We start from the raw sequence: 13,175 nt of genomic DNA, 5'->3' as shown, positions 1-13,175 counted from the left end.
ACTGAGCACTGTTAGTTTAATTTTTAAGCTGTAAGTTTTCAAGCACCTGGACACGCAGACACTTGGTAAAGTGAAAATAGAGCACCCCCTTCATTAAAGGAGCACCCCGAGGCCTTCTCTGTCAGTGGCAATGCATTAAATGGGTCTAAGACACCATACGTTTGAATGTCTTTATTTGAAATGATCAGTTCCAGCCACTATGCCATCCCCGCCACACGCATGCACACTCACACACACGCACACACACACACTCACACTGTATTGACCTGATGGACACAATCTGCCCTCTCTGTGCTGGAGGCGCCTCACCTATATAGGCATGAATTTCAGCGGAAGCCACACCGCGAACCGGAAATAGAATCTGAGCCCTGGATTGTCACTCCTCCCCCTCCCCTTCCTCCACAGGACTTTGTGGTCGGTCTGTCCATCCTCCTGCGAGGAACGGTCCATGAGAAACTCAAGTGGGCCTTTAACCTTTACGACATTAACAAGGACGGCTACATCACCAAAGAGGTACGGGGGTGGCTGGGGAGGCTGGGAGTGACCTGTCTGCCCCCCACCCCACTGCTCTATATCCCCAGCCTCTCTCCTCCTCTCTCCTGCTGCCCTGGCTTCCTCTCCCCCCTCCCTGGCCATAGACACAGCTCACAGCCTGGCCTTGGAGGGGACAGCGGCCAGGAACTCTCCTCCTCTCCCGGGCTCTCAGGCCTGGATACCTGGGTGCAGGGGACGTGGAGCTTTGGTGCCCCTCACCACGTGTCTCGATCCTGTTCAACAGGTGTCCTGGATCATCCTTTCTTACGGAGAGGTCCTGAGGGAGACACAAGTGGAGAAGCTGGGAGCAGGGGTGGGGAGCTGGCGTTGGCTCCCACCAATTGAGGGGGAGCAGTTTGGTCCCTTAAGGCAGGGTGCAAACGGGGGCGGGGGGGGGGGATCCCTCACCACACAGGCCCACAGTCTGGTTTCGTCTGGCCCAAACATTTTTCTGTCTCTGAAATAGTTGCTACAGTTTCAAATTCTGGAGATTGCATTAAAAATCTAGCTCCAACTGCTCTTGAAGAGTTAGAAGCTTGCGCTGGGCGGACTGGGTGAGGGTGAGCTCGCCTCTCTCCAGCTCCCACAGCCCCGGGCACTCACCCACCACCGCCCCTGAGGTGCCCCCCACCCTTGGATGCAGCCCCTCCCCTCAGACCCTCGAACCCTCACCCCACCTCCTTACAGCCAGGCTCAGGCCAGCCCCTCCGGCCCCCCCGCAGGAGATGCTGGCCATCATGAAGTCCATCTATGACATGATGGGCCGCCACACCTTCCCCATCCTGCGGGAGGACGCGCCCCTGGAGCACGTGGAGAGGTTCTTCCAGGTGAGCGCTCCAGCCCCGGGCTGCGCGGGGAAGGGCGGCCGGAAGAGGAAGGGGCTTCGGCTCTTAGGGCAGTCCTGGGCCTGCCACTCCCCTCTGTGAGCCTCCCCGCTCCCACGAGGAGGTTCAGCTTGCATCCCCCATCGGGCTGGTTGTCCGGATCCCAAGGAGCGAATTAAAGCCATCCCCGCTCACTGATCTGCCAAACTGCGTCTCAGAGCAGGCAGGGGCTCACAGATTCCAAGGTAGCCAACACCCCCCAGCAGTGTTCTTGTGCCTTCCAAGAGCTGCCCCCCCGCTCCGCCAGGGACCTGTCTGCAGGAGGAGGGGGTTGGGGTGACTGCTTTGTATCCATGGGGACTGACGGAGCTAGGGCTCCGCCTCCCGCTTGCTGGGGGCCCTTTAGACATGCCTCCATCCTGACTTCAGCTGCCCCGGCTGCCTGTCAGCAAGGTGAGGGGGTCCGACGAGCATGGGGGTGCCTTCTGGGGAGCGTGAGCCCAGGAGAGCTGCCGGACAGTGTCTGGGGTTGGGGACAGAGTGGGGAGACACCAGAGAGGTCGGCTGCGTGGTGGAGGTGGCTGGAGAGGGCACTTTACGTGGCCTGGATCCTGGGGCGGGGACAGAGGGGACGGGTTGGGGTGGAAGGAGCCCACCCCCCCACCCCCGGCACGTCCTCAGCCCTGGGGCAGGGGCCGGCCCCGGTGGGACACAGACTCACTGAGGGCGCGGCTTGAGTTGCAGAAAATGGACCGGAATCAGGACGGGGTGGTGACCATTGATGAGTTCCTGGAGACCTGTCAGAAGGTAGGCGGTGTCAGGGCTTGGGGACCCCCATATCCCGCCCCTGCCAGCCCATAGCCCAGCTGGGCACACGTCCCTCAGCCCTGCCCTCGGTGGCTCCCCTCAGAGGGGAGAGACATGGGGCCCTCAGGACAGGGTCACACTGTGGGAAGGAGCCTGGAGCCCCCGGCATTGCTGCTGACCCTCCTCTGCAGAGCGCCTTCAGTGGGCAGGACGCTGGGCCTCCACTGGCCTCGGCCATCGGCCTCACCCCCCGGGCGGCCCCTCGGTGGCCCCCGGGCTCCATCTGAGTGCTCAGCCGGGGGTGGGGCGGCTTGGTCCATCAGTGAGTTAACAGCTCCCAGACAGCCTGACCATCAGGCCATGGGGCTGGAGACAGGCTGTGCCTGACAACTCCCCCTTCGCCCAGTGAGACAGGCAGAGCCCCTGGAGGGTTCCGGGCCCCTGATGAGAATCTGCTCACGGTGACGTTGGATTTGGGCCCTGCTAGCCCGGAGCTGACCGGGCCTCTCGTCCTCTCTCCCCGTGCAGGACGAGAGCATCATGAGCTCCATGCAGCTGTTCGAGAACGTCATCTAGGACGCGTGGGGGGGGAGGGGTGTCCCTGAGTGGCTGTTACCACCTCTGCCCCAAAGATGCCGCCAGGAGCAGCCTCCAGGAGAAGCTTGTTTCTAATGTATTTGCACAAAGTGAATAGTTTGCTGCAAACACACACACACACACACACGCACACACATGCACATCCTTCCTCTGGGCTCGCAGGTGCGGGGGGACAAAGGTTAGGGAGGGGCGGAGTCTGGCTGGGACCTGGGTCCAGGTGACGAGAGCCACACAGCTCCCACCAGCCCCCTCCCAGGCCTCCGGGTGGGCAGCTGAAAGAGCGGTGTCTTCAGGCCACTGGCCGCTGGGTGTTGCCTCCCCTGCCAAGGAGGGTCCAGTCTCCAGAGCAAAGGCTGCTCCCGTGGGAGCCCACTCGCCCCTCCTTTCTGCCACCCTTCTTTCCCACCACGCAGGGGCCAGGCTCCGGAGGCTGCTCTGGCCTTCTCGTTCCCCAAGCCACGCCCTGCCCACTGACTACACTTCCAGGATGGCCCTGACCCCAGGACCCCGGAGGGGCAGCTGGGGGTCAAGGGAGTTCAGACTAGGAAAGAGGTGGTAATTAGACAGAGGCAGCTGCTTCCTGGAAACGTTTCCCTGGGTCCCAGGACGCCTGCCAGCCCACTGAGCTGGTGGGAGCCCCGGTGGTGAGGGACCAGTGGGCTCTGTTCTCCTCCACCCCAGGAAGGGGGCTTTCTAGCTGGGGATGGGGTCTCTTGGTGGGGAATCTGAGGGGAACTGTCTGCCAACTCCACCTCCCCTCCCCCAGGCTGGCTCAGTGGGGACGCAGCAGGGGGTCTGCCCACACCCCTCAGGCACCCAGGTCATCGTGGGTCCTGAGGAGAGGTCACATGGCTCAAGGCCTGACCCCCAGGGAGCCCGGGTGGGCAGAGCAGGCCTGGGAAGGGACTTCTCCCTCCCTCTTTGCTGTTGGCCCCCGTCTCCCTGAGCCCAACAGCCTGGATGAACCCCTTCTTCCTGGTTAGGGTCCTGGAGCCTTGTAGCCGTCCCTCCACACAGACTCACCCCAACCCCATACAAGAAGCACAAACGCCCCCAGCAGCTCAGGCCGCAGCCCACGAGGGGAGCCCAGGCCCTCCTGCTGGGCTGAGGGCTGGGTGCCACCGGCCCCCATGGGTGGCCCCAGGGTTCTGTGGAGAGTCCGTTCTGTGCCTCAGAGCAGTGGGGGGGCTTGAAGCCCACCCCCCGCCCAGCCCAGCTCACCAACGTTCAAAAGCACAAACCCTGGGGATTCTGCTTGGCTGGGTTCTGCTCTGAGGATGGAGGCTGGCGTCAGCCTGAAGCCAGCGCCAACAATGAGGGCCAAGGGGCCAGAGGCCGGGTGGCAGGTCAACAGAAACTTCCAGGAGAGAGAGAGAGGCTGCTCCCGCCTGCCCAGGCCGCCCTGGCAAGAAACCCAGTCCCAGGCAGCACGGAGCATCCCAGGAACATTCCCAAAGCATACATTCCATCGGCTGCCGCCCCATCTCTGCTCAGGCCTGGCCCTAGGGTGAGCAGGGCCCTCAGAGGAAGGGCAGGGTGGCGGAGGCCGTGGAGATCGGCCTGGCTCGGCCGCAGGGACCCCTTGGCACCTACACACATGTGGTCCTCCCCCTTGGAGTTGCACTGACACCCATCTCCAGTCTGACTGGGGGCTCCCTCTCCCCTCCTCCAGGAGGGCATCAGCTTTCCCCGGCTCAGGGATATTCTCCCCCATCCCCATGCCCACCCCCTCAGCCCAGCCCTCCCAGCTGGTGTGGCTTTGCTTCTCAGGGGCCAAGGCCAAAGGAGAGGGTCACCACCATGCCCTGCCCGCCCCGGCCTTGGGCCAGACTGGCTGCACGTCCAACCCGGAGGGGTCTGGCTCCCACTCTGGGATGCGAACCGGCCGCATGTCTGCATGGCAGAAGTGTCTCCCTTGGACGCAGCCTAGGAGGGTGGTTCCTGTTCTCAGCGCCCACCAATATTCAGTCCTGTATATTTTAATAAAATAAACTTGACAAAGGAGAGGGACTCTTGTTGGCTTTATCCCGACTCTGAAATTTGGTCCAGCCCCTCCCATCCCTGCTATGAGCCATGGCTTCTGCCCAGTGCCACGCTGGTAAATGTTTAACATTCCCCGAATTGTAGCGTTTGCCGATTTCCACACTCAATTTCAAGTTCCCACTGTGCCGTCAGTGAAGGCGGAGCCGAGAAGAGATGCCCGCGGTTGGGAAGCCTTTATGAGAAGCTCCAGCCCTGCAGCCTGTACACAGAGCCGCGAGGTAGGGTAACTCCTTGAGATGCCATTTGTATTTCGTTCCCAAGTCATTTCTCTCTGCCAGTTCCAGGAGGTCATTTCTGCGTGTCCCCTTGGCTGGAGGGTGCAGGTCACAGGGCAGAAGCAGAATTTGCCTGAAGACATCTTCCTTTCCTGGGTCAGTGAGGGTTATGCTAGAGGAGGGGCAAGAAGTGAGAAGCTGAGGGGAGGAGAGGAAGGGGTTCCCCAACTCAGGGATGGGGAGACGGAGGTTCTGGGGGGTCTGCTAGTGCTTCAAGGGCCAGCCCCCAGGCCATGTGACGTCACCTCCACCGTTTGGCTGATGGGTGTGTCATCAGTAACCGGGAGGATAGATGGCGGGAGCCCCCTTCCACCACCAAACACACCGAAGGCTCCAGTCTACTGGAGCCCCAGGGCCTTGGCACAATCCAGGCAAGGGAGCCCTGACCTTGCTGCCTGGGATGGGATGTCCTGCGTTTGCATGGGCTGGCCACTGTGCTGAGAACGTTTGTCGTGGTCACAGCCTGTTGGGCACAGCCGGGAAAGCTGGGCTGAAAGATGTTGGGGCCCCTCAGCCATTAAAGAGTGGAGCCAGGACTTGGACCCAGGCAGGTGGCTACAGGCCAGGTGTCAGCACTGCACTGCCCATTTCATGATGGAGCTTTCTATTTCATCTTCAGCATGTCTTTACCTGGCTGAGCCTCAGTTGCCTTATCTGTAAAATGAGCAGAAGAACAATCTCTAATAGGATTGTTCTGATGATTGATTATGATTATTTACTAGCTTCTTAATAAACATGAGCATCCTTCCTTCTTATCCCACTGAAGTTTTCATGCATATTTTCCCCTCTCTATAGAAGGGTGATTCATATCAATAAGCCACCAGAGAAAGGACAGACCTCTCAGAAGGAGTTTCCAGGTGCTGCAAATGAATCTGTGATGGTTCCCAGTTGCCCTGGTAACCCCAAGGCCCATTTGGGGGCCAGCTGGCTAAGGCTATCCACACACCCCACCCTCCCACCACCCCTCACTGCGTGGCCGCGCTGACCTGCCCAGGGCCAGGAGCAAGAGCTGAGCATCCCATGGGCCTGGCTTGACGCCTTCATTCTCACAAACTTTACGGTATGGGAGGAGAAAAACGAGGACCAAAGACACTGAGTAAGGCAACCATACACTTCCCCACTCTGCTCTGCAGCACAGCTTTCCAGAGCAATGGCCAGTCTACGATTTAGAAGATCCATGGGTCCTCTTCCTCCACCTCAGGTTCTCTGGAGGCAAAACCTCTGGGCCCAAGTGCTTTGCTTCCCATTGACCACCAGGGGGCGACGGTACCACACACCAGCCTTGTCACCAATTTCTTGCCCTCAGGCTCGCCCCCCCAACACCGTACCCTGAAACCGACTTGGAAGGGAAGCTACTTGTCATTTCTTTCAAGACCTCAAAGGCATTTTCATATTCCAGCCTCATTCTCCACTTGGTTTTCCCTCAGAAAATTGTATCAAGTAACAATTCCACAGGCACACACAGAGTCCACTGAGCTGGGTCCTGGGAGTGAGGACACACTGTCAGCCCTGTTTTATTAACTAGGACACATATAACTCTCATTAGACGGCATAACTGTTACCACACGGGGCTGATTTCATGCCAGCCCAAAGCACATAAAGTGCATGTTTGGATTAGCCAGCCTAGCCTTACCTGTTAGGCTTTTTTTTTTTTTTTTTTCTTTTTCCCTCTCTCTCTCTCTTTTTTTTGACCACACAGCATGTGGGGATCTTAGTTCCCTAACTATGGATCAAACCCATGCCTCCTGCAGTGGAAGCACAAAGTCTTAACCACTGGACCTCCAGGGAAGTCCCAAGGCTTTTGAAAATCCTGAAAAGAAGCTTAAAAACCCCACCTACCCACTTGCCAGGCTCCTGTAGGGTCTAGAAGGCCAGACAGGAGACAGTGCTCTGGGCACTGCAGGGAAACGTCTGGGCTGTCCGAGACCCCATGGGAAGGAGGCGTGTGTTACGTGTCTGTCTGGGTACGTTTCCTACCTCTTCCCACCCACCAGGCAGTGACGCCCCAATGACCCTCTTCCTTGCTCCTTCCTCGTTCTGAGTTCCCAGGTCCGCATGAAGGGAGGCGTCAATCCACACTTAGTAAACACCATCCACACACCGGGCATGGGCTGAGACGTGAGGAGACCACGGTAGATGAGACATGGGCTCTGCCTTCAGGATATTCAAGTCGGTGGGGACACCGAAGGCCAAAAGTCCAAGGCAGGGAATTCCCTGGCGGTCCAGTGGTTAGGACTCCACGCTTTCACTGCCAGGGCCCTGGGTTCAATCCCTGGTCGGGGAACTAAGATCCCACAAGCCACGAGGCGCAGCCAAAAGAAGAAAGAAAAAAAACTCCAAGGCAGTGATTTGGCCCACGAGGGAAGCTACGGGCTGGGGGACCGAGCTGGCCGGGGAGGACTGCAGGGCACTGGGCCGTCTCCTAGAATTGTGAACAAAGCAAGAGGAAACAGGCTCAGGGCCAGGAGTTGAGGAGCCCTCGTTAGTACAGTATTCGGGATGTCTGTTTACAGTGCTCGGAAGCCTTTTTTCCCTTGTCTGTCCCGCCTTCCCTCATGGACGTGGACACAGTCCAGACAGGAGCTGTGTCGCTGAGTCAGGAGGGCTCTGAGACCTCGTACGGGCCCTCCCTGAGCCAGGTTTTGTCATCCTAACGTGGTCCCTTGTTCTTTTCACTGCCCCCATCAACCTTCTCCATCCCAGACAAGCCCCCAAGGCCATGGACACAGTTGCCAACCCAAAGTGGGTCCTGGGCCCCCTCCTAGCCCTCTCGCCAATTCACAGGGGCCCTGGCCCTTCGGGTTAGGGGAGCACCAGAGGCCGGCCAGCTCCGGTTTCACGTGATCAGCTATAATCGCATGGACTTTGCCTGAACAGAGAATGTGCAGACTCTAGCTGCCTGCAGGGTGAGCTCTGTGGGGTTCAGAGACTGAAGAAGAGAGTGGGGTAGAGTCAGGGCCCAATCTGCACAGGGGGCAGTGTCTGTGGGCCGGAACCAGAGCCAGCCAAGATGAGGGCAACTGGAAGAAACCACTTAGCCACTGGCCAGAGCCGCGAGGTCCTGGAGGAGCGTGTAATGGGAGTGGGCCTGGCAGGAAGGCCCGGTGTGGCCCTGGAAAGGATTCAGGGCCTCCTGAGCAGGCACGTGATCATGGCCCTTTCTTGGGTGGTGGCACTAGCCGGGGAACCATCCGACCCACAGATCGCCCCCGACAGCTGCCCCGACTGCCAAGGGCCGCCAGCCTTAGAACCGGGCTCCCTGCCAACTGCGGTGTGCTTTTTTGTTCCATCTGTTCCTCTAGCAGGAAAGCCCACCTTCCCTCTAACTCTCCTGCCCCAGCCCTACCTGTCTTTGCTCTTACACCGCGACCCGGGCACAGGGCTCCCTCTGTTCAGCTCTCTTGGCTGGCTTTGCACGTTATTGAACCCCTGTGGTTGCAGGATCTATGTCTGCCCATCCCCCTGCCTGGCATGGCCTCCTCCATTCCCCTGGCAAGAAAAGGCCTTTGGGAGCTTCTCTCCCACCGATGTGGGCGCCATGGGGGCCATGAGGAAGGTCAGCTGATTGGACATCAGTCTTCTGCCTCCGCAGCGTCCTCCCTCTTCTCCTGGCAGCGCCGGAGGATCCCTCTTCCACTCTATCCGTGCAGCCCTGGGGTCCACCCGACCTCCAAGACCAGGCCCAGGTCAACTGGTGCATTACCCACCCCCCTACTCCCCAGTCACAGTGGCTGGTTGGGGGGCGGGCAGCCAACCTGATTGCAGCTGATGAGGCCCAGGGAGACCTGTGCTGGGAATGCCGGGGAAAGACACTGCTCCCTCACTATCTGAAGCTGAGGGGTGAGTCCTGGAGCTGTTGCTGCCATTTTGCCACTATGAGGAGCCATGGGAATGAAGCCAGTGCAGAAGATGGCCTGATTGAGGGGTGCAGAGAAAGAAAACAAGACTGGGGGCTTAGGGGGAGGGGGTCAGCCCTTGAGCTCAAAATCAAACTGCACCTTAAGCAACCCCCCACTCTCCAGTCTCTAGACTCTTCAGTCATAAGAGTCACTAATAGGATTCACCCTCCCCCCGAAGCCAGTTAAACCTGGGTTGACTGGCAGTTTCAGCTGGAAAATTCTCGACTGCTGCGGCCACTAACGTCAGGCTGTAGGTGGTGAACGCGCTTTGTAGACTCCAGTGGGCCCTGAAGGAAGGGGGGCCAGGGGCCAGCACGCCCAGCGCTACCTCACCTGCCTGGCTGTGGACATCTTGCAAGCATTCCCCCCTGGAGCCCCCCCGCCAAGACGGGCACCCAAGACAGGTGGCACAGGGGGAGGGGATTGATCAGTAAGGCTGCTGCACTGAAGGTCATAGGGAAGGAGGTCACGGCGACAGCCTGGGGGGGTGGGCAGGGGGGGAGGCGGGGGTGTGGGTGTCTCAGGCCCTGAGCCGGCAGGGTCAAGGGCCAGCTCTCAACGTCACCAGGGTCAAAATCTCTTTGAAACAACTCTGCTGGCTGGCAGTGTAGGGCGCCTCAGCCGGCCTGAGCAGCATTCTCCTAGCACCAACAAGACAGTTCCTTAAAAGATAACATTCCTTCTCAATCTTGTAAGGGGCCACGATGACGCTTAGGTCTGGACTGTGTAAACTGTCAATAATGTGTCATTTAATGTCCAGCCCTCTGTCTCAAAAAACTGATATAACTATGGCTTGACTTCTAATGAGTGGAACAGTTCTCAGAGCTTTCTGAGATGCTGTTCCCAGGTTATAATCCTCCATTTGGCTCGAATAAAATTTTTCATTTCTTTCTTAGATCGACTAATTTTTTCATTGACATGCATGACGTAGCCGGCAGGATATCAGAGACACCTGCCAGAGGGCACCTGGAGTTTACCCGGAACCAGAACCAGCATGGCCCATTGAGCCCCACCGGCTTCTCGGTACTCCTCAGGTGTTCCGGGGAGTTCTCCTGATATCCGGCTCTCATTGTTTGAGTGATGATCCTGAAAATTTTGAGCTGCTTCGCTTAAGACTTGGAGTCTTAAGGGGCACCCGTGCATTTCTTAGGCAGGACCTAGGGGGTTTGGGTAAGAGGCCCAGGGAAACATAGGTGGCTTTTTGTTAAAATTGGCTTAAATCGGAAAAAAAAAAGGAGTTGATATATGGTCTGAACAAAACTTTTGCTACTGAAATGAGAGGCTGAATTATTCAGCTCTGAAGAATAAGGGAGACCCAGTCAAACCTTAAGTAAATACTGCTCGTCCGGGCGGCGAGACAGAGGCTGGTAACCTAGCACTCCGAGCACCCCTGACGGTTTTAGGCTGTCACACTGTTACTGAATTAAGTCGTATGGACCCTGTTCGGGCCCTAGCCTGGCCGAGGCTCTCTGCCTCTGCAGGTGAGGGTTCTTTTTCCCTTAGGGTTCAAGTAGGCAAATAACGAAACCGAAGCTGAGATGGACACAGCACAAGCTGCATTCAGTGGCCAAAGACTGGAGAAGCAGGAGCTAAGTTCATAGATCAACTTCTCGACCACCTGGTGAGAGGGGTTTAATTTTAAAAAATAAAGCAAAAGGAGGAGGAATGAGGCTAATGATGGGGAGGCATATCCATTAGTCTACTGGGGAAGGGGCAGTGATTTTTCCACCCCCTTTTTAGCCTTTTTTGGTCCAGGTGTGTCATTTAATATGCTAAAGTAGTGAAATCAACATGTAATGAGACTCGGGGTGTGTTGGAGGTCAGATTCATCACCATCTTGGTCCCAGCTGGTTCCATCTGGGGTTTGTTTGTTTGTAGCTTCCTTTCTTATCTCTGGACCCTTTAACTTAAAGGTTGACATTAACTCCGGCTAAAGGTGGGGTTGGCAGGTTTGAGCAAAGACCTGGAGCAGCTCTGGCAGCACCAGGGAGAAACCAGGCCATGTAAAAGTGTCCAACTGACCCAAGGGTAACTCCTCAGCACACATGCAATCCACCACACTGTCCTCAGAAAGTTGTTCAGATCGTAACTCATATCTGAATTAGGCCGCAAAATTAATACTGGGAAATTGTGCCTCAAAGGCCAGACAGCTTTCATGCAAACAGCCACCTATGGGAATACCAGCTGGATTTATATATACTTGCAAGTACTTAATTGGGAACTAAAGGAAATCGGTCCCTAAAATGGCCAAGATGGGGTTCTTTGGGCACTCCAAAACAATTTTGAGTGCACAGTTAAAGCCGGCAGCCTTCTGGATCTGCGCCTGCAGGGTCTACTGGAAACAACAGTGGTAAGTGTTTTTCACTTTTCTAAAATTAGGTTAGCAAGGAAAAATATTTGTAGGGCTAGCTCCTTGGATCCTTTGAAGGGGAGAAACATCTAAATTGCTGAAATTTTAGGGAGCTCTCATCTTAAATTATTGTACCTTTTAAAATTGGCATGCAGAAGCCCCGAAAGGCCTCAAAATTCCAAAATAGCCTCATTGAAAGACTTATACAGGCTAATCAAAGATTAATGATATAAAAGGTACCTAAAACTCTACTGCTCCCCTCTATCTTCCTTTATTGGAGTACTCAATCTTCTGTCTGAATTGCCTTTCCACTCAGAAGACCCTATTAAATCATTACGTTTAGAAATGCAACCACCTGAGGCTGTAGGCAAATCTCTTCAGATCAAAGGCCGAACCAGGGGCCAGTTAGTTTAAAGAACTTCTTAAACCCAGGGAGGCTCCACAAAAGTGTTTGTAAATGGATTACCAAAATGAGAGGCCACAGGTCTGAATAAACTGACCATAGCTGAAGTTTAGAGCCTAATAGGAATTTTTTTTGAGGGAGAGGAGGCTTTTCCCTTAAGCTAAATGAGGGAAAGTAAAACATTCCAGCACAGGTGAATGGCTATGTCAGTCTTTTGCTATCATTGAGGAGGCCACCCAATTCTTTGAGGAATTAAAAACAACTATCCTTGTTTTACAAGTCTAGTCTTTACAGGACCAGAGGTCTGGCTCCAGAAATAATCCAAAGCCCACCAATTCTTGTATTACATTGAAGAAAGAAATTCTATGAGAAGGTATATGTTTCTAGAGGTTATAAAATACATTCATAAGTGCCAGTCAGGAAATCCTGATATGACAAACAGTTCACAATTACTTCTTGGTTTTCTCTAGAGGTTAAGGTTTTAAGGTTGAGAATTATAACATATGTAATAAAGCTACTAAAATTATCAGGGAAACATTTCAATATGCAAGGAAAATGCGAGGCGTGTTTTCAGTGGAAGGAGGGTATAAAGAATGGAAATGCATTTTGTTCGGAGTTGTTGTTCCTGGGTTATAATCCTCAATTTGGCTCAAATAAAATTTTCCATTTCTTTCTTAGATCAACTGATCGCTTTTTCATTGACAGATGAGTAGGAGTGAGTTAGGTAAAGGGTTGGAAAGGTGGGGAGACAGCCCTGCCCAGAATCAGGGGCTGGGTTGATGAGGCCAGAGCCCGGATCGTGGGCGCAAAAGCGGGTGAAATGTGGAGGGCAGCAGGACGGAGACGCAGGCAGGTGGCAAGGTCCCCTGAAGACTTCGGCCTGGTCCTGAGAACAGCAGGAAGCCACTGATAAGGGTACTGTCACATGAGTGTTTTGAAAATCCCCCTCTGAGTGAAACTGGACACCAGATTGGAGGAGGCCGAGTGGATGCAGGGAACCGGCGAGGGGGCTGATGTGGTCTGTTATCGCTGCAGAGCTGTCGTGGATTATCATTACATCCCATAGTGATTCTGGTTCAAGGTCTCTTGTGCACTTGCAATCAGACAGTGGCTGGGGAAGGGGTCATCTGATAGCTGCAGCGTTTATGGCAAATCAGGGTGGGAAGTCACCATGTCAGACACTAGGACTGTGGAGCCTGTCCATACCCTCTTCTGAGAAAACTACTCTCCTTTCGAGAAACAGCTCTGGCTTGCTCTTGGGCTTTGGTAGAGACTGAACACCTAGCCATGGGCTATCAAGTGGCCATGAGGCCTGAGCTTTCCGGAGCAACCTAGGTGTTGTCGGACCCCCTACCCAGAAGGTTGGACGTACGGCAGCAATCTGTCATCAGTGGAAGCAGTAGAGAAGAGGCTGAGCTCCAGCAGGTGTGAGAGGTACAATTA

The 13,175-nt window shown here is 55.6% G+C and overlaps 1 protein-coding gene across 5 annotated transcripts in view; it reads left to right on the top strand.

Annotated features, from left to right (window-relative positions):
- Positions 1 to 5,918, top strand: part of KCNIP3 (potassium voltage-gated channel interacting protein 3) — an 87,871-nt gene extending 81,953 nt beyond the window's left edge. For 2 of the 5 annotated variants that reach the window (XM_057558815.1, XM_057558814.1), the window contains exons 5-8: positions 406 to 513; positions 1,257 to 1,361; positions 2,103 to 2,165; positions 2,694 to 5,918. In XM_057558815.1, coding sequence (XP_057414798.1) covers positions 406 to 513; positions 1,257 to 1,361; positions 2,103 to 2,165; positions 2,694 to 2,741 — 324 coding nt within the window. In that variant the 3' untranslated portion in view covers positions 2,742 to 5,918. Of the gene's footprint in view, positions 1 to 405; positions 514 to 1,221; positions 1,362 to 2,102; positions 2,166 to 2,693 lie in introns of those variants that run through there. The other 3 variants (XM_007197358.3, XM_057558813.1, XR_009009998.1) reach the window with 3 other exon arrangements.
- Positions 5,919 to 13,175: the final 7,257 nt, after the last annotated feature.

Source organism: Balaenoptera acutorostrata, chromosome 12 (assembly GCF_949987535.1).
Source record: "Balaenoptera acutorostrata chromosome 12, mBalAcu1.1, whole genome shotgun sequence".
Classification (NCBI taxonomy): domain Eukaryota; kingdom Metazoa; phylum Chordata; class Mammalia; order Artiodactyla; family Balaenopteridae; genus Balaenoptera; species Balaenoptera acutorostrata.
This window is presented reverse-complemented; position numbering and strand designations above follow the sequence as displayed.